General features: G+C 31.4%; 1 protein-coding gene across 2 annotated transcripts; it reads right to left on the bottom strand.

The window, feature by feature from the left end:
• Nucleotides 1–19,985: 19,985 nt before the first annotated feature.
• On the bottom strand, nucleotides 19,986–23,606 carry LOC114274780 (pentatricopeptide repeat-containing protein At5g66520). Of its 2 annotated transcripts, XM_082880629.1 has the most exons (4): nucleotides 21,610–23,606; nucleotides 21,192–21,403; nucleotides 20,466–20,548; nucleotides 19,986–20,344 (listed from the first exon to the last, which is right to left on the bottom strand). In XM_082880629.1, exon 1 carries the CDS (start codon nucleotides 23,461–23,463, stop codon nucleotides 21,853–21,855), a length of 1,611 nt encoding a protein of 536 aa, XP_082736755.1. In that variant the 5' UTR covers nucleotides 23,464–23,606; the 3' UTR covers nucleotides 19,986–20,344; nucleotides 20,466–20,548; nucleotides 21,192–21,403; nucleotides 21,610–21,852. The 2 variants fall into 2 exon arrangements, with proteins under 2 accessions (XP_082736755.1, XP_028072557.2); XM_028216756.2 differs by lacking the exon at nucleotides 21,192–21,403.
• Nucleotides 23,607–25,687: the final 2,081 nt, after the last annotated feature.

Genomic DNA, 25,687 nt, shown 5'->3' with positions numbered 1-25,687 from the left:
AACAGACAAAACATCACATCCAACCCATAATCATTACACTCTTCTCTCACAAAAAAATTCAAAAAACCTAAAAAGCTAAAAAATCCTTCCCAAACCAAGCTTTTGAGATCAGGCTTAAATAGTCAAAAAGTCAACCCACTTTTCAAAGGGAGGCAAAATAATTTTATTTAGTAAAGAATAATAGAGTGGTCCAATTTTAGAGGGCAGAGGATGGGTAAGCTTTTCATTTAATGAGTATTGGAGCGGACACTGAGAAGAGAGAGAGAGAGAGAACTTAGGGTCTGTAGAAAGAGAAGGGAAAAGTTAAGGATCAAAAAATTTTTTTTATAAAAATGATTATGAAAAATTTATGATTTTTAGATTATCTTGATTAGTGTATGGTGTTTTATTCTAAGTATAATCTAAGAATTACATATCTTTTATGATTATTTTCATAATTTTTTTTTTCATGATATCCAACATTACTGAAGAGAAAAATGGAGTTGGGCGGAGAGAGAGGATTTGAGTTTGGTAAGTTTCTAAAAGGAAGTACACTATGGTTTAGTTGTATGTACAACCTCTTAAATTGGTTGTCCCACTCATTTATTAATTTTCTGATGTAGCAAAAAATTATCAAAAATATTAGAGATTTTAAAAATTTATCAAAATTTTTATCAAATATCTAATATAAGTGTGAGATCATATAAAACCCACATATTATTAGTCTCATATCATATAAGAGATTTGATAAAAATTTTGATAAAATTTTTAAGATTTTTAATATTTCTCAAAAATTAATGGACGTCCGTAGAGCTTTTGCGGCTCAGCCGTATAAAACGTATCTCAATTGGAAAATGTTATTGAGAAAATTATTCAGAAACATAAATGTGGTTTATATGCACTAGTATTGTTGAAAGTCTCAACAAGTCTCAACCTCACAAGTAAAATTGATCAATTAGTGAATTAACTCGAATTTATTTCTGTGATTTAAATTATTTATCTCATAAGATAAATTAAAAGAATATGTATGTAAAAAATTAATTTGATCAAACATAAATAATTATATGATCAAATCACATATATATTATAATATATGAACAATCTATTTTTTAAAATATTTAGGTTGGTATAGATAAAAATAATTTGATAGTGTAATAATCAATATTGAATCAATTTAACTCTGTGCACAAATAATTTTTTCAATTAGTTATATAAAATAATTAGTTTAAATTACCAAAATAAGTTTAAATTAAGTTAATAGGAGTTGTTTTGGATGAACTATATAAGTGTATTTTTTGAATAAAAAAGTAGAGAAAAAAAATATGATTGTTTGGGATAACTTTTTGACTTTTTACGAAAAAATGTGTATTAAAATATTCTATAAAATAATAAAATTATTGGATTACCCCAATGCCCCCTATGCGTGTACTGACAATGATTGTTTAGGAAACCAATTAGTTGCGTTGCTTTCAAGTTGTGTGGTGGATTGGTCAGTGCTGTTCGGCCCCACCACGAATCTCGTTTTGATAATCTAAATCGTTCAATGTGTAGAACTCGTCGATTACTAATATTTGTAAAAAATCAAATTGATCGGATATTGATAGCTATCTCATCGGATCAGTTTTTTTGTCAACCGTTAATTTGTTCACCGTCCATTTTTTTATACAAAACCGATCTGATCATATAGCTATTGATATCCGATCAACATGATTATATACAAGCATATGGTACTCGACGAGTTATACACATTGAACGGTTAATATTATCAAAACGAGACCCGTAATAGGCTCAACGGCCCAAACAACACCGTCCTATGTAAATTTTTTGTGCACTTCCCGTGTAAATTTGTACCATCACTTCATAGTGTACTATCACTACAATGGACACAATTGACTTGTACTTTTTTCCTGTATAAATTTATTGTTTTTATATTTTTTTTTTTTGTAAATAGTGATAATTTTTTAATTTTTTAAAAAACTTTTGTGACTTTTTACCTTGTTCTAGGCTATGCCAAACTAGCACTAAGGCTAAGTTTGGCATGTGCCAAAAATGTCAAAAAGTTACTCAAAAAGTTAAAAAGTTATCACTATTCACCAAAGTTAAAAAGTACGACTGCACAACTCCCAATCTTAATTAGTGTGCTTGGTTTGAGTTTTTTGAATTAAGTTTTTTGAAAACAAATTTTTTGATTTTCGTGTTTTTTTGTTTTTAATGAATGTTTTTAAAATTTTAAACATTTTTTTAAAATTTTTTAGATGCACCTTACTTAGATGTATCTAAAAAGTAAAAAATTTGTGAAAAAATATTTTTAAAAATTAATAAATACATAAAAATATAAAAAAATGTACTGAATTCTCGTATTTTTTTCTATTTTGGTATTTAGTGAATTTTTAAAAGATTTTTTTCAATTTTTTTTTTTTTTAACTTTTTAGATATATATATGTTAGGTATGTCTAAAAATTAAAAAAATTGCTCAAAATATTAAAAAAATTCAATAAAAACAAAAAAATACGAAAAATAAGAAAGTAGAATTTTTTAAAAAGTGTTTTTGAAAAATGATAAGCAAGCATGCTGAATTTTCCCCTACATACTAATTTATATAATTTTTTAATACACATTTTTTCATAAAAATTTAAAAAATTAACCCAAATAATCATATTTTTTTCAACTTTTTAGTCTAAAAATTTAAAAAAGTACACTTATTTTTAACATCCCAAACAATCCCTAAGCCAACTTTACCATGAAGTTGAGATGATATCTGGAATCCTAGACTTAGGGCTCATCTTGGAAAATATAATTTAAAAAAAAAAATTAATAAATTATTAAAAAAAATTAAAATTTCACAAAAATTTAACTCATACCAAAAAAAAAAAAAATGTTTCAAAGATTCATTTCTATTTATTCTACTTTTTACATATTTTTTTATTATAAAAAAATCAAAAAAATCTTAATAAATATATTAATTTTTTACTTTATATTTTAATAAAAAAATTACTATATATATAGGATATGTAAAATAAAATTAATAAAAGGCGGTTTCTCAAATCTTATATATGTCTTCTCCAATCAATGAAGGGTGTAAATATGAGAGAGAGAGAGATCATTTGATGATGCACTAGAATTGTCAGTTTATGGTTGGCAGCTGTGAGAGGCTAAGACTATCAGTATTGTCAGGATAATGTAAAAATATCATAAAAATTATTATGAAATATTTTTTTATTTTTTCATTATACTTACGATAAAATAATACATACTAATCAAAACATAAAAAATCTTCTTAATGCATTTTATAATATTTTTGAATTTGTTTGTTGGTCAAACTGTGGGGGCGAATTCACAATAAATAAATAAAAAGAGAAATTATGAATTATATAAATAAATATTTTAAAAATAAATATTATAACTATTAATAATTAAAATCTTGATTTTTTTTTTCAAAAAAAAAAAAAAACTGTGGGGGCCGCAGAAGATGGGATTTTGGTCTGGTCCAATTCGAATTCTTGCATGTCTTCTCAAGTTGTTCGGGCACACAGCTGTTCAAAAAAAAAAAAAAAAAAGTTGTCTGGGCACAGAAAAATTTGGGACGTGGAAAGACTCTCCACACATGGGAAAAGGGAGACGCATGTTCTTGTGCCCAGGAAATTGTTTTTTGTTTTTTTTTTCTCTTCTTGTTCTTCTTCTTCGAGGAATCAGGAAATTGTTGATCAACAGTTCAATTTAGAAGCTTGAACTATTTATTACATAGATGGAATTCTCTTATATGTAAGTAATTAATAGTTCTTGTTTTACAAGTGCATGTCACACTTTTCATTTTTCATTAGTTAAAGTATAAAAAAAATACACTCCTTATTTTGTCTAATTACTTTAACTATAATATTTTTCAACCACGCTCTTTATTTTAGTCAATCGTTTAAACTAACTTAATTAATTTTTAAAATAAAAAAATACTAATTGTTGATATTTTATTAATATAAATTTGCCCATACAAACATACAAAACTTGTAGAATGAGGAGAAAAAAAAATACAAATACAAAATAAGTTATTCCGTAATTCACCAAACAGAATTGAAAGAATATATAAAATTGCTACACACACATATATATATATATATATAATATATAAAATCCCAAATCCAAGATATAAATATTCAAAAATCTAAAATATATACATTTATAATTGTTTGGAGAGCCTCTAGGGCTCTTCAATTGTAACTACCAAAAAAATAAGATGGTAAAGTAGCTAGCCCAATAGCCAACCCATTGGAACTCAAAATTAGACTTATATTGGCTAAAATGCCTAACAATCTTTGTTTAACTATCCTCTTGAAGATGCTCTAAGTAATTATCAAGTAAATGGTAAAGTTTGCACAAATTATCTAAGTTTGGGCTTCTCTCAATGTTATCATAAGTCTTATTTTAATAATTTAAATTGTTCATTTTATAACGTCTTATGTATATCATGACAAAAATTAGATTAATCTAACAATTATGACAATTATAACAATTTCATTATCGTATCTGTTTTCAAAAAAATCAACGATAAATATGTTTTTGAAATAATAGACGGTCTATATTTAAAAATATACTTATTGTTTATTTTTTTAAAAAAATAAATGTAATAAAATAAAAATGTTATAATTATTGAATTGATCTAATTTTTTTCATAGATAATATATATACAATCCTATAAAATTAATGATTCATATCATCGAAATAAGACTTTGCGAGTCTTACAAATCTCTCAAATTTTTTCATATTCAAATTTAAACTTTAAAAAAGTAATGTATAATCTAATCAGTGCCATAAATAAATAAATAAATAAACATAAAGTAAAATAAAATAAATAACATATTGGGTACCAATTGATCTAAAATCTTACTTATAATAGTAGGATTTTATTTTTAATTTAATTATTAGGGATGAAACAGGACAACTACTCTTTTTAAGTTGGTTCATTTCACCTGCTTTCCTGGGCAATTAAGAGATGTTTGGAAATTGATTTTTTGACCTTTTGAAAAAATAGAAAGAATAATATGATAACTTGTAATAAATTTGGCTAAAAATTCACCTTCTCAGACAACGCCTTAGAGTATTACATTATTATTATTATTATTATTATTATTATTATTATTATTTTATATGTAAGGTATTATGAGTCAGTTTACCCGCATATTAAGTTTGTATAGTTTAAATAAGCCTTTCGAAATATAATTTACTCCCTGCGGTCCATGACACCCCAAGAGTTTTTGCTGACAAATAGACTTGAATCTGAGATGTTTGAGGAAGCAAACCCCAAGTCCCAACATCTATCAAACCAAACCCTTGAGGTTATTGCTTTTACATTAATTTTATATTATATGTTTAGTTAAGAGATTTAGAAAAAGATTTGAAAAACTAAAAAGAAAATGTGTGAAATTAAGTGAAATATAAGTATATTTTATTCACATTTCACCTATTTTTTTCCTTTACCTTTTCAAATCCCCACCTAAATCTCCTAACTAAACATAACGTTAGTATCAACTATTTACGATTACTTAAATTAGTAAAAGCACAATGAATAATTATAGTGATAGTAACAATCTTACTATTAAAAATCTTAAGTTGTGTTTGGTTTATAAATTTTGAGAGGGACTACGAAAGAGAAAAAAAAATGAGTACGAAATATGAATAAAATATTTCACTTATATTTCAATTACTTTTTTTTCATTCCCTTTTCTAAATTATTCACCAAATCCTACACAAAACACAATATTACTAAAATACAACAGGTCAAATAAAATTAATTATCAAAATAAAATAATAATATTTAAATATTCAATAATATTTATACATAATTTTTTTAATACATGCAACATTGCTTAAGTGATTTCAAGGTTTTTGCTGTCTCCGGAAAGTAAATGTTGACAAAATGAAACCGCATACTGTTGTTGATTTGGTCAACAATAATCAGGGCCTGTCCGCCGGTCTTAAAGGACAGTGGACCAACTGAAATTGTGTGAATTACACTCACCTTTTTCTAAATTTGATAGTCGCTCAAAAATTTTAAATTTATATTCTCTAAAATTTTAAATTTGATTTTATTTGCTTAAATTTACCTAAAATGATAAGTTTAAATAAAATAACTAAAATATCATTTCTTATATATATATATATATATATAGTATACACCACAGTTCAAAACTCTCAAATCGTCTCACTCACTCACTCACTCTCTCTCTCATCCATCGACGGTTCCAAACCCTCTATCATTTAGATTTCAGCCTCCGACAATCTTGCCATCGTCCTCTTGCTGCGGCCGAACTAGCGTCGTCATCGTATCTGTTAGCTCTCAAATCCTCTTTTCTCCGCCGTTCGTCGCCAATCAAAACTCGAGATCCATTACACCGATGATCTCATCGATCGTAGATCTCGTCGTCGTCTACCGTAGGGTTTTCCAGAACGTCGCATTTTCTTTCAATCTCACCATGCCTAGTGTTAACGTTGGAAAAGATCATCTCTTCGAAGCCCTAGGCTATACATACAATAAGTTCTTCAATCACTCTTCTTGTTAGTGTAGTTTAATTCAATCGATTTTCAATTTATCAAGTTCACAATTTGTTTGCTTGAGTTTCAGCTCTCAAATCCTATCATCGCCTCTCTAGTTCACCGTGGCGTAGTCGAAGAGTGCCATGAGCCATCATCATCATCATAATCTTCACTCAAAAACATATCTGTTTCATTATCTCGGCCATTCTCAAATCTGTTTCATCATCAACATGAGATCTGTGTTTTTATATATAGATATATCTATCGCGAAATCATATTTGAGAAATAGATATATATATATATATATATCGATATGAATATGATTTTTTCATATCCGTTTTATTTTATTTTATTTTTAAGATTTGAGCTCAGATTTGGTGAATGATCATTTGTGTATGTACACATAATCATCCCATCTTTCTCTCTCTCTCTTATTTTTTATTTATTTTATTTTATTTTATTTTATTTTATTTTATGTCGTTGTTGTTGATATAATGGTGTGGTGTTGTTGTTGTTGTTAATGATGATGAAACATATTGCAAATCCATATGTTTTGTTTGAACAAATAATGGGTGGTTTTTCAGCAAAGAAAGACCGATCAAAGTTGTTGAATTTGAACAGATACATGGTAGAAAGAGATATAGATTTTTAACTGATAAATTTGTTGTTGTTGTTGGATTTCCAAAAGACAAATTTGTTATTGTTATTGAACAAATAATAAAATTGGAATAGATAGATTTAAACAGATAAATGAAAAAATTGAATAGATAATAAAATTTGGATAGATATTTGAACAAATAAAGGGAAAAAATTGAATAAATAGATATATATTTTGAATAGATAGGAAAAAAATTTGAACAAATAGATATAAATTTGAACAGATAGTCAGAAAAAGTCAAATAGATAAAAAAAAAGTCAACAGATAAATTTGAAAATAAAATGTCCTCCAAAATCAACAGAATGACTTCTCACCAAACTATTTCACAAATGAGTTAAAAAAAAAAAAAACAATTTCACAAAGAGTGGATAAATCCATCACCAATAAAAAAATATCTACTGGACCTAATGTTTTATACATTTCTTAGATTGGATTTATCACCATTTTTCTTGGAAAAATATCACAACAATTAAAAAAAAATTACAAATTAATAAAAAAGTTTATAAATATTAATAATTAAATTTTTTTATAATTTTTTTTTTTATTTTTTTCCTATCATCATTGAGAATTTTCCCTTTTATATTTAATTATTTTTTACTTTAACCCTTAAAATTTATTTTATTTTGACTCTTTATCTTTCAAATTTTTCCTCGTTCACGTTTGAGTTTGGTTTCTCTAAAGTCACCATATCAATTTGAGAGAGCGTTTGGATTTGGTAAGATCATTTTAGTTCATCTCAACTTGAGAAAGCTAAAACTACAGAACAATAATGTTTAGATGATGTTTTTCTACAATTGGTTAAATTTTTGTTTGGTACTCTCTGTGTCCCAAAATAATAGTTCATTTTCAAGAATCTAGGGGTGGGCGCGGGTCGGTTGCGGCCACGGAACCTCCAATCCGCCATCCATCCGTCAGATTGGCGGATTGGAGAAAATCAATCCACATCTGTCCGCCAATCCGATAGATGTGGATTAAGCGGATTGATGGTTTGGCGAATGGATGCAAATCGGTTTGGCGGTTTAAAATTTTATAAATTTTTAACATAATTCAACTTGTGCACTTCCTGAAAAAAAAAAGAAAGTATTATAGTCAATGACTTAAAAAAGTATTACAATCACTGTATGCCTCATCCAAAGAAAGAAAGTTTGAAACTTTAGAATATCACAATCACTACATGCCTCATTCACATATTACAATCACAGCATGATTCATCCACATAAAGTATTACAATCTGTGATTCTTAAAATATAAAAAAAATTCAAACCATCAAAATCATGAACAGAGCAGTAGTAGAGATTGTATGTCTTTTACATCTATATATAGTTAGATTTAAAAACTAAAAAATAGAGATAAATAATACGCTTATTTTTTTCAATTCAAAAAATATATTCAACTTGAATTTTTTTTTTCAACAGAATATTTAAACTATTTTTCAATTGAAAACACAAACAAAATATCTAAACAAATTGAAAACACAAAGTCTTATAAATTACTAGGGGTGCTTGTGGTTTGGCGGTTCGGTTGCGGCCAAAGGAATCTCAAATCCGCCATCCGTCCGCCAAATTGGCGAATTGGAGAAAATCAATCCGCACCTGTCCGCTCATCATCACGCATCCGTCCAAAATGCGGCGGATCGGTCGGTTTTGACGGATCGATATATCCGCTACTCATCCCTACAAGAATCTAACTTTTTTTAGGATTATAATCATTACACTTTAAAAAAATTGATTTTTCAAAATTACCCTTTGATATTACTTTTTTTAGGGAATATCAATTGTCATAATTGTACTTTTTATGTTGTTAATAAATTTAAAAGAAGTGCAAAATAAGAATTCATATTATTTTTGTCCTTAATTTTTGAAAAGGAACTAATATTTTGTAACAATAAAAAATAGAATAAGGGATTGATATTTTGAGACGGAGGGAGCATTATAATTTTAACTTTTGTTTGATGTTTTTTTCTTATCATAAATTGAATTTTGTTAAATTATGAAGCAAAAAAAACTAGATTTTTATGTTTTTAAATTTTTATGATGATTTATTTATGGAAAATGCGGGGGACCCCCAGTGAGGGGCGACCCCCAGCGACCCCCAGCCCACGTGGCTGTGGGTGATTGGCCAGAAAGGAAAAAAAAAAAAAAAAAAAAGAAAACTGGCGAATGGCTGTTCGCCACGTCACTGGGGGTCGACCCCCAGTGGGGGTCTGTAGCAGGACTCTTTATTTATATCTTAATCTATGCAAACAAATTTCAACATACAAGCTTAGTGATTAGACTTGAAAATAAACTTTATGCAAATACAAGCAAATAGTAATAAAAAATTAATAATAAACAATAATAATAATAAGAGTAAATTATTTTCACCTCCGTTAAAGTTTTGAAAAAACACAAATTACACTAATGTTTTAAAAAAACACAAATTACACTAAAGTTTTGAAAAAACGCAAATTATTTTCACCTCCCTTAATGTTAATGTTTTAATTTATATAACATTTAAATTTTTTTTTTTATTAATAATTCGTTAGTTGTATGAATATATATATATATATATATATATATATATATATATTTTGTTATAGGAAAATCTTACCATTCTCCTGTAGGTTCAAGGTAGTGCGCCTCGCAGAGATCACCAAAGTGTCTTATTAATCATTTCAAGCAAACGACTATAACCTGAGAATTTGCCTCGACACCCCAAAACAAATTCTGCTTAAGTCAGGACTCACGCAATGAGAGAGTATCAAACCCTTTTTATGTATATATATTTTGTTACAAGAAAATCCTTTCACTCTTTCGTAGGTTCAAGGTTGTGTCATTTGCAGAAATCATCAAGTTGTCCTGTTATCCGCTCTGAGTAAAAGTTTATAACTTGAAAATTTTCCCCAACCTCCCAAGACAAATTCTGCTTAAGTTAAGACTCGCGTAGCGGGGGAGTATCGAGCACAAACTACACTATGCCTAGAGGATTGGCTCAAGGAGTTTTGAACTTGAGACTTGGGGTCTTAACCTCCAGGCCTTTACCAAGTGCACTACTACCTTGGGTTTAAAAAAAAAAATTGATATTATTATCTTTTTCATGCTAAAATGTATATTTATATTTATTTATTTTAGTATCTACCTATCATTGACATTAGTTATGGTCAGTTTAATCATACGAAAAGAAAGGCTAGTATAATTATGCTAAAAGTATGCGGTTGATTTTTTTTTTTTTTAATAAAAAACAGATTTTTTAATACATACTTAATACTTCAAGGGTAAATCACAAATACATACGAATCGCTTCTTGTGGTTTTAAAAATTACATTTCACTCTCTCAAATTTCTAATTTCACAACAAATCGTCAATTTTATTAATAAATCATTAAGTCAATTAACAATTTTTAATGATATTAGAAATATATTTCAATTAATAATTCAAGTAATTTTATTATTATGTCAAAGAATAATTAAAAAAATAATTTTTTAAATTAATTCTGTTAAATAAAAAATTCTAACAAGAAAATATTTATAATTTTTTAAATCACAAAAAATAATTTATATTTTAAGTAAATATCAAAATATATATTTTTAATTTACTCATACTTTTAACTATAATTTTATTTTATTTTATTTTATTTTATACACGGAGGCTCTGTTTTCAAAGTTAGCCTACACTCAAAAAAGTCAAGACCAGTCCTCACAATGTTAAAATAAAAAATTAACACCGTTTGGAGCCACTTAAAAAGAGTCTAAACAGAAGTGGTTAATGGATGATCTGGGAATATGATTACGTGATGATCTAAGATATTGTGATTAGTGGATAAAATAGAGTTCATAATTTTAAGTCGATTAAGGCCTCATTTGGTAATATTATTTTTTAATTTAAAAGTAAAAAAATTACTATAAAAATTAAAAGGTTAACGATCTATACTAAAAAGTAAAAGATTTTTTTCTCTTTACTTTTTGTACATTTTTTCTTAAAAAAACCAAAAAAATTATCCCAAATATACTAATTTTTTTACATCATATTTTAATTAAAATGTTAAAAAATTATTAAAAAAATCTATTTCTAAGCAATGCCTAAATAAAGAATATCAGGAGACATATTACATAATAATTAGTCTTGAAATATGAATACATGACATTCTAAGATATTGAATAATTTTTCCCATTACTGAGGGCTAGGTGATGAAATAGTTGCCATTTATTACAATCACCTTGAATCTATCACCTTATCTTATCTTATCATTTGATATATTAATTTAATTGTTAACATTAGATACACATTAATAGTTTGACCTATTACATAAATATTGTGTTGACAATCAAAATAATAAAATATAATATAGGATAAATTACAATAAATTCCTTTCAACTATAACTATTTATCACATTGTCACCTTATGTTGTGTTTGGTTGGGAGATTTGATGAGGGATTTGAAAATGGAAAGGAAAAAAGTGGGTAAAATTAGGTAAAATATAGGTATGTTTTATTCATATTTTACCTACATTTTTTATTTTTTTTTTAAATTCCTCCTTAAATCTCCCAACCAAACCCATCGTTAACGTTTCAAACTTGACAATTGACCTTCTTACATATGTGAATTCCCAGAGTAGTTGACGCTGTTAACGGAAATATATCGACTTATTCTTTTGCCCTTCAACTATTGCTATTCTACACTATACCATTATCTTCCTCAATCTAACCCAGATCTCTCTCACCAAAAATATACACTGTCAACCCCCACAACAGAGTGACACCATCGTTGCCACTCACCCCATCACCAGTGGCCAACCAAACACCACACCACACCACACCACAACCCATTTCAGCCCACCATTTTTTTGCTCAGAACCTTGCTTTGCCACTGGGACCCAACAATCTTCTTCCTCAACTTAGGTGTTCCAGTCAGTCTCTATTTACCGCAAAGCATCCCGACCAAATAGCTAAGCTTCCAATTTAGCCCCATGAGGACCTTAATTCGAATTTTCATTTCTTAAGAACTTGCCATAAACTTGATTTTGATAGCGGTTGGGGAAGTTTTCAAACCATGATTTGAATAAAAAAAATTTTAAATTCTTTTTAAAATTCATAACTAAATTAATTTCAAAACTCATAATCAAATTCTTTTCAAAATTCTTTTTAAAACTCTATTTTTTAAAAAATATATATATATTCATTTTTTTTGTTAATTTTGTTCTTTAAAATTATTTTTTTTATATTTTTTTGAAAAATATTTTCTATTTTTTATTTTTAAAGAAAAATATTTTTTATTTTTTTATGTTTTCAAAAAGAATATTTTTTTATTTTTTTAAGTATTGACCAAATAATTTATTATGATTTAGATATAAATGGGCGATTCAAAATTTTTTAAAATTCAAAATAATTTAAAAAATTAAAAAAAATTAAAAAAAATTAAAAATTAAATAAAATATTTCAAATAAAAAATAAAATATATTTAAAATAAAAATAAATATTTTAAATATTTTAAAAAAATTACAGTGTACAAATGTAGTAAATAATGCACATTAAAATAAATAAATAAATATTTACCCTCAAAAAATAAAATTAAGAAATTTTTGAATATTTAAAAAAATTAACCAAAAACAATTTCAAAATACAAATCAAAACTCAACTCTTTTCAAAATTCATAATCGAATAAATTTTCTCTTTTCAAAATTTATTTCAAAAACTCATATTTCAAAACACAACTCAAAACTCATTTAAAAAACTAAACCAAACGAACCTTCGTCTTCAGCTCACCCTATGACTAGGGGTGTAAAAATGGTTTGTGGCCCGAAGCTAGCCCGTGACCCGGGGTGGGCCCAACTTGGTTAGGTTTGGGCTCGAGCACAGCCCGAGACCCTAAACCGGGGCCTGGGTTGTCATTTTGAAACCCGACTCGCCTTTGGGCCTAGCCCACCTAGCCCAGCCCATGGCTCGAAAAGGCCCCCCTCAAAGCCCGCCCCGCCCAAGGCCCAGCGTCATTTTCAGTGGAAAAGAATAAAATTTTGGTAGAAAAAATAAATTTTTTTTTAAAAAAAAAAATGTTCAGGCCTACTCAAGCCCGGCCCAAGCTCAAGCCCAGGCCTAGGGTTGCCGGCCTGGCCCGAGGCTACCTACCCAAGGCCTGAATACACCTGGGCCTAGGCCTAATTTTCTGGCTTGTGGCCCGACCCGACTTGCTCGAATTTTGGTGAGAGCCTGAACGGCCTGACATGGGCCAGACCAAGCTCGGGCTCTAGTGGGTCAAGCTAAATTTACACCCCTATCCATGACCTCTCCATTGTACTTAACGGAATATGCTGCTAAATCTAGAAAAGTTGGAGTCAATGTCTCCTCCCTTGGGCTGAACTCTAATGCTGCAATTGGAAATTTTTGTTGTTGTTGTTAACAAATGAAAAAGATGTAAGTTCGGGGAACAATTTCATCACTGGGCATATTTAGGGACGTAATAATGGCCCGAGCCGGCCCAAGTTGACCTCGTGGGCTTTCGCTTTTTTGGCTGGCTAGGCCAGGCCGGCCAATGGGCTGAAAAGTGAGGCCTAGGCCCAAGCCCAGACCCACTCAAAATAGGGTTGGCGGGCCTGGGCTCAGGCCGCGAGCTACAGGCCGGGCTTGTCATTTTTTTCTTTTTTTTTGAAAAAATGAATGATAAATACATTATCTATGTAGATTATTTATTAGGAATAAAAAAAAAGTTATACTAGTGTATTTTAGTTAAGATTAATGAGATGTTTTGTTTGATTATATTTCATGGTGATATTTAAATTTAATTATGTATGACTTATGTTTTTTTAATTATGAACTTATAACTAAAAAAATATGCAATTATGTGATTTTTTTCTTTTGAAATGAATAATTTAATATATATGAAAATGAAACTTTTAATATTACAATGTTAAATTAATTATATAATATTTATTGAATGAATAATTTTCATTTCAAAATGAAATAAAATATTACAAAAATTTATATCATTAAATAAAATATAAGTAGATTATTTATTTTATTATTATTATTTATTTTTTCTTTCATTCATTGCAAATTGCAATGAATCATGACGTGAGTGATGATGCTGCATGACATGATGACAAGGCAAGGCCCAAGGGGGGCAAGGGTAAGGCGACACTGACAACCTGCAAGGAAACAACTTGGTAGATGATTTTGATAATTGATTTTGAGTTAGTCCTATTCCTGGCTTGGTAAATGATCTTGGTAATTAATTTTGAGTCAGTTCTATCCCTGCAGGGCAAGGGCAGGCAAGCATCACTCTACCTCCCTGCAAAGAAATGACCGACCTTGTTTTTATTTATTTATTTATTGTTGTTGCACAACAAGATCAACCTTTATTTTTTTTTATTTTTTTAAAATTATTTAACCGTTGGTTGCTTGCAACTTGCCTTCTATTTTTTTTTATTTTTGTGAAATTTGACCGTTAGCGGAGAGAGGGCCAACTAGGCTGGGCCGAGCCAATGGGCCGGGCTTCAAATAGAAGGCCCAGGCCCAAGGTCCTGGGTCGGGCTCAGACCCTGGCCAAACTGGGCCGAAATAAGTCAGGCCCACCTCAGGTCGTGAGCGAGTTTTGAACCGTCCATGGGACGCAGGTCATTTTTACACTCCTAGACATATCAAATTGGGCCGAGTGAGAAAGTCATAGCTGTCTCCTTTTTTCTCTTTTTCTTCTTACTTTTTTTTTTTGGTTTTGTTTTTTTGTTTGTCTTTTTATTTTTTTATTTTTTTAAAGGCACCTTGGTGTAGTAACTTTTCTTTCGTGGCCTTTCTAAAACCAGTATATTAATTTCCCTGGAGTAAAAGCTCTGCCCCTTGCAAGTTGGTTGGATTTAAAGCAAAAAATCTTGAAATCTCCACCTTTAAAGCTTGAATATGGCAGAATGAGACAACTCAGACAAAATTTTTCTTCATGGCAATTGCAGTGTTGCAAGCCAATAGAGTGTTGGATTTTTGTAATGGTCACCCATAAGTTTACTGGGTTTAATAAGCCAACGTTGGTTGCAGATAACCATTGATGATATATACAAAGGGAAGTGAAGGGAAATATATAAAGATCATGTTTGGCTATGAAATAAAAGGGGCAAAAAATAATAGGGACATTTTAATCTTAAAATCTCCATTAGGCCATCCATAATGGGATGATTAAAAAAGTTTATTAAGGTGTATATTATATGACAAAAAGTAATAAAAGTAGGGTCCAAAAATATTTGTTAAGATGTGTTAAGAGTTTGTTAATTTTAGAAAGTAAGTGCAATGGATGTGTTAAGTGGTGTGTTAAATATATATATATATGTGTGTGTGTATATAATAAATAAAATAAATAAATAATTTAGTTTAATCAAAAATTTCAAGCCCAAAATTAATTTTTTAGTCCAAAAAAAAATCCCAAAAGTTAAAAAAAAAAAAAAAAATTATTGTTGACCGGTCAACCGACCGGTAAACCTGTAAGACCAAAAAACAAATTAGCAGCTCTCTCATTCGTTCTCTCCTTCACTGGTTAGAAGCCTCGCTGCAGTTAACAAACAAACTAACAACTGACACTAATAACTGACACTAACACATCCCTTAACAACTCCATTAAAACATTATTTGAACTATTCAATAACTAAAATATTAGCAACTGACACTAACACGTCCCTTAACAATATTGTGGATACTCTTAGTATGACATCTTTCCGTCCAAAACTAGTTTGTTAATAGGAAGAGTTTAATGTCACAGATCAGAATTATAAGGGGGTTAAGTGTTGGATTTTAAATTTCAAGAGATTACAGTGTAAAAGGGCCATAGTTGAAGGGGGGTTATTGTAATTTACCCTATAATATAATATAAAAATATGATAAGCCTACATTATTGAATCACTGAACATGCAGGGTGATGATGTGTTGGCTTTCTCGAATAGAGTGCAAACAGAAGTGCATATCTGACATATTTTCCTTGAGGCGAAGTAAAAAAGTTCAGGAAAAATAGAACATGCAGGGTGATGATGAGTCCGGATCCTCGGCCGCCTTACCCAGCGGTCCTTTCCCGCAGCGCCCCAAAACGACGTCGTTTTGGGGCCAATTATCCCCAAAAAAAAAAAAAAAAAAAAAGAGAATGGGGTCTGCTACTGCTGGGTTCATCCACATATATATATATATATATATATATCTTTATATCTATAGAAGAAAAAGAAGAAGAAGAGAAGAAAGATGAAGAAGGAGCTGCTGGGTTCATCATCAACAAAAAAAAAAAAAAAAAAAATTTGTTCAAAATCTGGATTTGTTTGTGTGTATGTGATTGTTGATGAAGATGATGAAGCTGATGATGATGTTGAAGATGATGATGATGTTCAAAAAAAAATTTGCCGATGGCCTCTGCTTTCTCTACCTTTTTTTTTTTTTTTTTTAGTTGATTTGGATCTGGATCTAAAGGGGGAAAAAAACCTCTGTGTTTTTTTTTTGACCACCGATCAGTTTTTTTATGCATTCAATATCTATAGAAGAAAAAGAAGAAGAAGAGAAGAAAGATGAAGAAGGAGCTGCTGGGTTCATCATCAACAAAAAAAAAAAAAAAAAAAAAAAAATTTGTTCAAAATCTGGGTTCATCCATATATATATATATATATATATATCTTTATATCTATAGAAGAAAAAGAAGAAGAAGAGAAGAAAGATGAAGAAGGAGCTGCTGGGTTCATCCTCAACAGAAAAAAAAAAAAAAAAAATTGTTCAAAATCTGGATTTGTTTGTGTGTATGTGATTGTTGATGAAGATGATGAAGCTGATGATGATGTTGAAGATGATGATGATGTTCAAAAAAAATTTTGCCGATGGCCTCTGCTTTCTCTACCTTTTTTTTTTTTTTTTTTAGTTGATTTGGATCTGGATCTAAAAGGGGAAAAAAAATTGATTCCTGTGTTGAAGACCTCTGTGTTTTTTTTTTGACCACCGATCTGTTTTTTTATGCATTCAAAAATTGATTTGGTCACCGATCTGTTTTTTTTTTTGATCTGAAAATGATGAAGACCTCTGTGTTGTTGATGAAGGTGTGTTTTTGATGATGAAGGTGAACTGAATGTTGGTAGATTATGAAGACCTTGGGTCTGTCACATAATTGATTTGGTCACCGATCTGTTTTTTTTTTTTTTTGACCACCGATCATTCTTCATCATCTACCAAAATTCAGTTTTTTTTTTTCAAAATTTCCAAGAATGCTTCCCAGATTTGGATCATTCTGTGCACTTTTTTTTTTTTCTTTTTTTTTTTTTTTTTTTTTTTTGAAAATTGGCCCCAAAACGACATCGTTTTGGGGCGCTGCTGGAATGGGCCGCTGGGTAGGGCGGCCGGGGATCCGGACTCGGGTGATGATGTGTTGGCTTTCTCGAATAGAGTGCAAACAGAAGTGCATATATGACATGTTTCCCTTGAGGCGAAGTAAAAAAGTTCAGGAAAAATAATGCATACCACTATTTAAAAGGTTATTCTAATGATGTGGCGGTGAATTTTATCCATTGTCACATATATTTTGTATCTTAATTTTATTTTATTTTATTTTTTCTTACTTTTCATATTATTAATGATAATGTTAGTAGTAGGAATTTAGTAGTTATTGTTGAAAGTTCAGTAAAAACATTTAGCCTTATAGTTTAACAATTTTTGTCGTATGAGATTTTGAATTTAGGCCAAGTTTGGGAAGACTAAAAAAGTGCACTTTTTGTCTTTTTGGACTAAAAAATTGAGATTGAAAATATAGATGTTTGGGTTAACTTTTTGACTTTTTATTGAAAAATGTGTAATAAAAAATTGTAAAAATTGATTTGTAGGGAAAAATTTGAATTGGGAGTTTTGCAGCCGTAATTGTTGACTTTTGGTGAATAGTGTTAACTTTTTAGCTTTTTGAGTAACTTTTTGACTTTTTGGCTTTTTTGGATCTTCCCAAACTTGGCCTTAATGTGGATTTAGGCCTCGTATGGAAACTCTCATTTTTAATCAAAAAGTCAAAAAGTTATTAAATTAGTTAAAAAGTCAACAACCCATACCAAAAAGTCAAAGATTCTCTTTTCTCTCTACTTTTTGTACATTTTTTCGTAAAAAGCCAAAAAGTCATCCTAAATATACTAATTTTTTTTAGCTCATATTTTAGCCAAATAGTTAAAAAATTACTAAATTAGCCTGTTCCCAAACGATACCTTACTAATTGAATTTTTAGTTAGGAATTTTTGGCCATAACTCTTTCCTACCGCCTGTTTTCATTGAAAAGGACAAATTCTAATTTTTTGGCTCATAAATTCCTTCAAAATAAAGAAATCTTGTAAGGATAAAAATTTTCAAATTTATATTGTGTGACAAATTTACTCCTTTACAGACTCACTCTCTCTATGTTTCTCCTCTTTCTTTCCTTTCATTTGTCTCAACTTTCTCTTTCTCTCTCTCTCTCAGCCCTTTTCCTCTATCGCTTTCTAAGAGCTCTCTGCACCACTACCATCACTGTCTACACTACCACCACCACCACCACCATAGTTTCCACCACCTCCACCGTCTCCACCACTACCGTCTCAACCACTGGTACCATTCGTCACTGTCATCGCCGCCGCCACCACCACCACCACCACCGCCTTAACCCAATGTCATTCGATGCCACTATACCTCCGGCAACCACCATCATCATCCTTCACTTCCAAGAATTCATATCTGAGATCTATCATCATATCTATATTCTCTCTGTCTCTTTCTCTGTCTCCTCATGATATTCCCTTTTTTACAGTAAAATTTTACTCTGGTTTGAACTAAATTTGAGGCAATATATGTGTTCTATCTATCTTTTTTTCTTCATTTCTCTCTCTCTCTCTCTATATATATATATATATATATATTTATTTATTTATTTTAGTACTTTTTTTTTTTTTTGTCATTATCAGTTTGAATATTGATTTTGAGCTCTCAAGCGAAAATGTTATTTTAGTACATTCAATAGCAAAATTTTACTCTAATATAAAGAAAAAATTTACTCTGTATAACAGTAAAATTTTACCGTTAATGTAATTAATTCAATATTTTGATTGATTTCTCATTTAATAGCTATATGAATAATGGTAATAATTATAATAAGTGTGGTGGTTAGTGATAACAATGGCAAAAATTCACTATTTATATGTTCAAAGTAAATAGTAAAATTTTACCGTCTAAGTTAACAAAGTAAAATTTTACTGTCTAATAGAGTAAAATTTTATTGTCACCGGAGAATCTTATCTGCAAATTTTCGCCAACCGACATTGGTTGCTAGAAAATCGTTGCCGACTGGAGTGATCAACGGTGGCCGGCAATGGTCAGCGGTGATGGTGGTTGTGGTAATGTAAGAAAATGATAGAAGTTGAGGGTATTATTGTTATATGTTTTAAATATTTCAAACTTTTTCCTTAATGAATTAAATGTTTTTAGCTTGTCCTTTTGGCAATAAAGTTTGAAATTGAGGGACTTATTACCAAAAACCCCTATAGATAGAGAAATTTAAAAAGTTCAATATAGTTAACAAAAATCTTTAGTTGCATGGTTTTCTTGAATAAATCTAGAATTGTTCACAAATTATGTTATTAACACCAACAAAGATTTTCTCAGTAGTGCATATTCTTTTACTAGACTTACAGTTTAATGCTAGACTGAAAATATAATTGCAGATTTGCAAAAAATCTAATTAACAAGGGGTAGATGATATGTCATGATTATTTTGTAAATGAATTTAAAAGGGGACAACTTGTGATATGGCCCCTAATAATTTTAAAGTTATTCACAACGCAAATTAAAGGATATGGTTTATGCATGTTCCGTGAAACTGCATTCAAACTAAATTAAACTACCATCAACAAACACTTGCAAAGTTCTAGTCATAACTGCCAAAATGTGTACACATGAAGCCCATTATCAATGTGAAGGGTGAACACAATTCAAATTTGAAGCAGAAGAGTAGGAAATTAAGCTAAAATTTTCATTTGCCCATAAGCAAATTCCTTTCCTTGGGGATCAAGAAACATTGCATTATGTTGTCAAACGAGCGAGAAAGGGAAAAGCAATTGCTGACCTGAAATGCAGTGAATTTTAAAGGATGGAATTCCTCAGCATCCCAAAAGTATGCAATCCTTCCCATGGCATAAGCCACGTAGTTTACGCCATCTCCTTTCTTTATTTTGGAGCCATCAGGTAGGATATTTCCATCCTGCATTCACAGTTGTAAAGATTAAGCAAATTCTGGTTTCTGAACTTTCTTTCCTACCAAAAACTTTCACATAAAAACACACTTAATATCTGAAAATGTAACAGTTTTTCATTTCATTAACCTCTTTCCATGAATGAAATGAACACCGAGCTTCCATTCGCTGAAGATTAGGAAGTGCAAAACTATGTTCATCACCAAGTTAGCCTGAATCATGAAGAATGTGGATTTTGAATTCCGTACAGAAATAACAACTTTGTATGCTAGTTTCATATCAAAGCCATGGGGCTACTGCCACCACCATAACAAGTTATAAAAAGAGAAAGAGAAACACAAGTGATAACAAGTTCGTCACATCAAAGACTGCATCCAGAAAGAAAGTGAAATTAATAGTTTATAAAAAGAATGTTAGCAATTACTTATTAATTATGAGTGAATATGGTTTGATTCATTAGAGGTGGACTTCCACAATCAAATAGAACAGAAGAGTTGATATTTAAGTTGCACGTTTGTGACCATAGTCTAAATCTCAGTACCATGCTCACCTATTTTCTGTGCAGGAGGAGGGGGTTAAAGAAGAAACTAGCTGGATTCCCTACAGGTGCTTCTAATTTCTAAATACAAACCTAATTTTTGTCTATACAACCACTTTCTCTTTAAGGTACAAGGATTTTCATCATAAAGTACAAGTTTTGCTATGCCTGAGATGGGTGTAAAAAGAAATTTTAAGGGTATTAGGAAGCTCCCAAATCACAATGCATTAGACTATTTTTCCATGACCCCTTTGCCACTCCATGTTGTAACTACAGAGGATAAGATGAATATGTTGGTTCATGGTGTGCAGAATTACCACATGAACTTCAGGATAATCTGAGTCTGAATCAGTGCTGCATGAGGATACTGCATTTGTCCACAGTTGCTTCAGTTAACCCATTGGCAAATTCATCAGTAGATATGTTATTCTCAACTTCAGTTGCTTCTCTAACAGTCGACTTCCTGTGCAATCTTCTTCCGATGATCAAAAGGATGCCTACATACATGGCATCTAAAAGAACCAAGCGACTGTGTTGTCCTTGCAGGAAAGAATAAAATTGGGCGTTATATCTCTCAAATACTTATCAGTCATGTTCTTCAGATCTTTCACTCTCCACCAAAAACCTTGATGAAATATCTTCTTTCCCTCTCTATGAATTAGTCCATAATACAGGTAAATTATTGAATAAATGAACAAATAAAATAGTATTATTTTCAGAGTAAAATTTACTCACATCACCCTTTGCATTTTTCATCTGCTCCCTATTGCCCTGGAATAATTTGTAAACAGAATTGTCTACCATTTTCATGTTCTGCTCAAGAGTTGCTTCCAAAGCCAACATTAAGAAAGCTCTTAATCTTCCTTCAATCAACGTATCACCGATATACAATAACATTGGAGTCATCAAAGGCCTTCATGAACCTATTGCTGAATTCATCTGAACCAGGTACAGTGTATTTAAAAATAGAAGTAGCTGTTATAAAGAATTGTTAATGGAATCAATCACATCCCATTCCATCTTCATCCCATCACTTAACCAATTCAAGACACGCTTTATATCCTCTAATGCAACTTCAGGTGATCCTCTCGCAGAGAATTCATGAACAATGCCATCAATTTCAATCATGCTACAGCCTGGAACTGCCTTCGTAATCACTCTATCATTCATAAAAGCTCTAATTCTCTTCACATCATCAAATCTACCAGCTTTGGCATATATATCACACAAAATAACATGGAAAGCATGGTTTAGAGGTTCCAAATCGATCAAGTATTGTGCAACCTTTTCTCCTAAATCTACATTCCCATGCATTTGACAGCCTCCAAGCAGAGCTCCCCAAACAAACACGTCTGGCTCCATTGGCATATTTCTGATAAGCTCTTTTGCCGCATCAAATAGCCCAGCTCTACTAAGTATATCAACCATGCAAGCATAGTGTTGGACTTGCGGCTCAATGGAGTAAATATGTTTCATCATTTCAAAACACCATTGGCCTTTCTCTACTAACCCCGAATGAGCACAGGCAGACAACAACCCAACAAACGTCACAGGGTTCGGCCTCACTCCAAGTGCTTCCATCTCTGTAAAAAGATCGAAAGCCTCTTTACCATACCCATGAAGCGCAAATACAGAAATCATAGCTGTCCATGCTAAAATATCCTTCTTAGGCATTTCCTTAAAGACCTCAAATGCTCTTTCTATGCAACCACATTTACCGTACATGTCCACCAATGCTGTTCCTATGGCTATATCACACTCTACCCCACTTCTCTTCAAGAAACTGTGAACCCAATTCCCCTGATCAATTGCACCCAAAGAGGCACAAGCTGAAAGGACACTGGCAATGGTGATCTTATCAGGTCTAACCATATCGTCGCCTAGAATTTGCATTTCATGGAAAATTTCTATAGCTTCCTTTGGACAACCCCCTTGAACAAACCCCGTTATAATCGAGTTCCAAGTAATGATATTTCTCCTCTTCATCCTCCTAAACAAATCCAGTGCCGAATCAAGATCCCCACTTCTTAAACACCCAATAATTATTGAATTCCAAGAAACAATATCTCTACTCGACATTTCATCAAATATCTTCCGTGCACTATTACAAAACCCACAAGCAGAATACAAACTAATCAACGAATTCTGAATGAATATATCATTATGAAACCCATACTTGATAGCATGCCCATGAATGCTTCGACCCGTGCCATAGTCGGTCCTTGTTGAGCAATCTTTCAAAAGGAATGGGAATGTTAGACAGTCAGGTTCAATGCCATTACACAACATTTGCTTATATAAAACCAAGGCCTGACATGAATTGGATCGATCCCCATTGTTAATTTTACTAGCATACGCTCTGATCATAGCATTGTAAACAAAGAGATTTGGGTTGTGTAGAAGTCTGAAGACATGAGTGGCATAGCTGAGACAACCTGAATCAGAGATTGCGCAGAAGAAGAGCAGACGAGAAATGAGGAAATAGCGATCTGTTTCGGGTAGGTATGGTGATGTTATGATTTGGGAATGGATTTGTTTGAGCTGTCTCATGTTTTTGCATTGTGTGATTGTGTTTCTCAGATATGCCATTGAACTGAGGTTCAATCATATATAAATTTCAAATAATAAACAGCGTGGACCAGTAGGTTTTAATGCGTTTTTTTGGGAATGTTTGTTTGTTTGATATTATGCGTGGTCGAGTTACGGGTAAGTTCGACCGGACATTCGGTCAAAAAACCAATGAAAAAAACAAAGAAGCTATTGGATGACGAAGTAGAGCAGGACAAAGGCCATGTCTGTTTAGCGGGGTTGAGGGTTGGATTCGATTAGTATGGGTATGAGTTTCACGTGCTGGGATGTGTGCGATGTGGGTCGGATAGTTTGAGAGTAAAATTATAAATTAAATGACGGGTTAGCGAATTAGCAGATTGTCAAATTGCGATTCGGGCAATTTTTAGCGAATTGACGGATTGAAAAATATTCTAACTAATTATTATACATTTACATAATATATAACACTAATTTATATAATATTTTTTTAGATATATAATACAAAGTAATTTTATATAAAATGTTTCATAGATATAACTACTAATGTGATAAATTTCATATCTTAAATATCTCTCACATTTATTTTTATATTAATATTTCATTGGAAGTTAAAAAATATACATGTATTAACTATAGCGGAGCGGAGCGGAGCGGTTCGGTTGGCGGATTATAAATTTTAAAGTTTAAACCGCGGTTAGCAATTAGAGCGGTGCGGATTGATGCGGATCGGTGCGATTTTAGCGGATCGAGTGGTATTTTGCACAGCCCTACCCACGTGTGAGTGGCTTAATAATCTTCACTCAAGAGGAGGATTAGTTTGGTTAGATTTTGGATAAGATTAGAAAAATAATGAGTGGATTGAGTCTATTTTATATAAAAAATTTATTTTTTTAATTAATTAATTAATTTATTTATTTTTATCAAATGCAATTATTTATTTTAATATCTGTTTTAGTGTTTTTTTAATATACAAATAATTTTTAATTTATTTTATATAAAAATAATTTAACAATCTCATTATTAACCATTTCATACACTATCATCAAAATAAACATGTTTTTATTTAATCCATTCACTAACAATCTTCACATTAATAACCTCTTTATTAATTATCATTTTATTAATAATCTCATCCAATTTAATTTGTCATAAATACTGAAGTCATTTATCAATAATGGAAGTCTCGTATATTTTCAGGAGAAAGACGACAGAGACTCAAACACACACTTCCGATTCCAAGGATATGCTAACATCAAAATTCTAAAGTACCCATTCCATTTCAAAGCCCCTTTCCTTATTGAGAGGGAGATTTCATAAATTGGCATTGGGCCGAGATAATGACCGAACTAAGTTGGGCCAAGCAAGTTTGGGCCGAGCAAGTAGGGTGCGCTCGGTCAAGGCCCAGGTTCGGTAGAGCCGGGGTAACATCAGAATGTCAGCCCAGTTAACTTTATTTGCTCGTTGAGTTAGACGGGTTAGGTCTTTCGCAGATCAGTCTAATCGAGCAGGAGCTAGGTCATAACTGAGGACGACTAAGCCGCAATGAGATTCTTTAATGAAATCGGACAATTAGCATAGTTGTGGTGTGACGATGTGGCGCCGTGCTAGGCGTAGCTCGGTTTAGAGCATTGCACATCCTAGAAGTAACACGGTCGTGGAGTGATGGAGTGGTGCCGTGTGGTCCGTTCGCACCATTGTCGTTTGGCGATTTTGTTAGGTGGTGTTTAGCTATATTTGCGCTGACATGTAAGGAAATGGGAGAGGAGAGCAGGTCTACTCGTCCCAAGGGAAGTAGGTGCAAAAGCGCGGGCAAAAACTATATAAACAAGGTTGCGCCTCCATACGTGGGATGGACTGGTGAAAACTCAACTACCACATTGTCCCCTCTCTTTTCTCTCTCTAAAGGTGTGCTAACTTGATCGTCAGAGGGGTTTTCTGGCAACACACCGCCGGGTAGCTCACCGCCGTTGTGTTCGCAGGTTAATCGGAACAAAGTGAAGCTTGGACACGAGGAGTACGGGCGGTATCAGATATTTGGCTCCCGTATAATTGGTGCCGTCTGTGGGAAGACTTTGACAGACAACCTTGTCCTCCAAGCTCGTCTGATCATCCTTCATGGCGAACAACGATGACATTCCGCTGTCCGCTATCGACGACATCACTCCGGAGTCCGTTCGGAGAAGAGATGGTCTTCCCGCTATCCCAACCATGGCTGGTCTGGAGACCTCTCCTGGAGAGCACCCTAGAGATGCGCGAGACAAGC

This window comes from Camellia sinensis, chromosome 1, assembly GCF_055761805.1.
Source record: "Camellia sinensis isolate YWXY chromosome 1, ASM5576180v1, whole genome shotgun sequence".
Taxonomy (NCBI): Eukaryota; Viridiplantae; Streptophyta; class Magnoliopsida; order Ericales; family Theaceae; genus Camellia; species Camellia sinensis.
This window is presented reverse-complemented; position numbering and strand designations above follow the sequence as displayed.

Excerpts from the sequence above, each read along its gene's own strand:
- LOC114274780 (XM_082880629.1), bottom strand. The coding sequence starts at position 23,463 with ATGGCATATCTGAGAAACACAATCACACAATGCAAAAACATGAGACAG.